The sequence below is a fragment of the Dendrobium catenatum genome, unplaced genomic scaffold (genome assembly GCF_001605985.2).
Source record: "Dendrobium catenatum unplaced genomic scaffold, ASM160598v2 fragScaff_scaffold_325, whole genome shotgun sequence".
In the NCBI taxonomy this organism is placed as follows: domain Eukaryota; kingdom Viridiplantae; phylum Streptophyta; class Magnoliopsida; order Asparagales; family Orchidaceae; genus Dendrobium; species Dendrobium catenatum.
The window spans coordinates 1,861,705-1,863,728 of NW_021318787.1; the positions used below are offsets into that span (position 1 = coordinate 1,861,705).

General features: G+C 46.3%; 1 protein-coding gene across 1 annotated transcript; it reads left to right on the forward strand.

Annotated features, from left to right (window-relative positions):
• Nucleotides 1-1,418, forward strand: LOC110095225 (zinc finger protein CONSTANS-LIKE 5). Its single transcript, XM_020820670.2, has 2 exons — nt 1-732; nt 839-1,418. Exons 1-2 carry the CDS (start codon nt 103-105, stop codon nt 1,184-1,186), a joined length of 978 nt encoding a protein of 325 aa, XP_020676329.1. The 5' UTR covers nt 1-102; the 3' UTR covers nt 1,187-1,418.
• Nucleotides 1,419-2,024: the final 606 nt, after the last annotated feature.

A 2,024-nucleotide genomic window follows, 5' to 3' on the forward strand; every position in this document is an offset into this window, starting at 1 on the left:
CTTCTTCCACCCCTCGCCCATTATCATCTTCAGTGGCAGAGCCTAACCTCCCCATCCATCATTCATTTCAGCCATCTCAGACAATCGAGGAGAGAGAGAGAGATGGGAGGGAAAGGAGCAGAGGGTGGGGGAACTTACTGGGGGCTAGGAGCACGCACGTGCGACGGCTGCAAGGGGCCGCCGGCTCCCGCGGTACTCTTCTGCAGGGCGGATGCGGCTTTCCTCTGCCGCACGTGTGATGCGCGTGTGCACGGCGCGAACAAACTGGCCTCCCGGCACGAGCGCGTCTGGCTCTGCGAGGTGTGCGAGCAAGCGCCGGCAGCGGTCACCTGCAAGGCCGACGCAGCGGCCCTCTGCTCCGCCTGCGACGCCGACATCCACTCCGCAAATCCACTTGCAAGCCGCCACCACCGCGTCCCCGTCGTCCCGTTATTCGAATCCCCCGTTCACGATCCAGCTCTGTTATTCGATACCGATGATGGGGAAGAAGACGTCCCCGTGGCCGCAACTTGGATACTTCCCGCTCCGGCGAAGGATCCGATGATGATGAAATCGAACGACTGCTTCTCCGATGTAGATCCGTATCTGGATCTGGAATACGCTTCTTCGGTGGAAGCCGGGATTTACCACTCGGACAGCGTCGTGCCAGCTGGCGGTGGAGCTTCTCCAGGCTTCATCATGCTTGATTTCGCTAAATCCAAGCCGACGCATAGCTACACCATCAGCCACAGCGTAAGCTTACTCTTCAACCGGCGGATCTTGATCGATCGGTGTTTCATTTGATCTGTTTAGTTTTCGGGGGTTATTTTTTTATAGTGAGATCTGTTCTTCTTCGCAGATGTCTTCATCGGAGGTCGCGGTGGTACCAGACGGCGGTGGCAGCGCGATGGCGGACACGTCAACTTGTGCTGGCGGCGGAGTCGGCGGGGGGGAGAGACCAGCGATAATGGATCGGGAGGCGAGAGTGATGAGATACAGGGAGAAGAGGAAGAACAGGCGGTTTGAGAAGACGATACGCTACGCGTCAAGGAAGGCGTACGCGGAGGCGAGACCGAGGATTAAGGGTAGGTTTGCGAAGAGGACGGAGGTGGAGTCAGAGATCGATCAGATCTACTCGTCGGCGGCGGCCGCCACCGCTGCTTTCATGGAAGCTGTTCAAGGCTACGGCGTAGTTCCATCTTTCTAAGACTTCATCATGCGATCTCCATTCCTCTGTTCTCGCCATGGATGGTGGTAAGATGCAAGAAAGTGGGATTTGGGACTGAGTGGACGCAGAGTAGGAGCCGAGGAAGGACTCCATTTGTGTTAACCTTTTTAACTATTGTATATTACGTTTTGGAACTTCGTACTTTTCCAATTCTGATTATTGCCATTGCTACGCCGTCCATGAACTGGCCGTGCTTTCGTCTGTTTTCTTTTGCCTCGGGCCTCCACTGTCCGATCGATAAACGAAGCGCAAATCGCGGAATGTTTTTATAAAACCGGTGTTATTCCGGCTTCTGATTTTGAGTTCTGAAAAGCCCTTCGGCAATTTATTTTTAGGAATAATATCTATAATACTTAAATTTTAATTATTTATAAAGTTGTTATTTATATTTTACTTTTAATTATTAAATTTATGTATTTAGTAATGTATTAAACTATTAATGAGTTAGAATTTTATTATATATTTTAATATTTGACTGTCAATTTTAGAAATGAAGATAGGAGCGTAATAATTTTGTAAATAGCCAAAATTTATGAGTTCTTTATGTAACTTCACCAAAACTATTTGTTATAATAATTTTTTAAATTTGGCTATTTTTTTATTTTTTCTTCAAAATTTTGTATTTTACTCAGTTAACCTTTTGATAGTATGTCAACGCTCCCATGGAAATGGCTCACGTAATTTGAATAAATCAGAATAATTTATTTAACTATTATTTTTAAAATTTAACAAATATAAATTTAATTAGAATTTATATGTAAAAAAATTTCATTGGTTAGATTATTTCCTCTAAGATTATATATGGTTGATTGCTCAT

What these genes read in the sequence shown, in the direction of transcription:
- LOC110095225 (XM_020820670.2), top strand. Translation starts at nt 103, where the DNA reads ATGGGAGGGAAAGGAGCAGAGGGTGGGGGAACTTACTGGGGGCTAGGA. An exon ending in GCTACACCATCAGCCACAGC is followed by an intron (nt 733 to 838) that starts GTAAGCTTACTC and finishes TCTTCTTCGCAG; the next exon opens with ATGTCTTCATCGGAGGTCGC.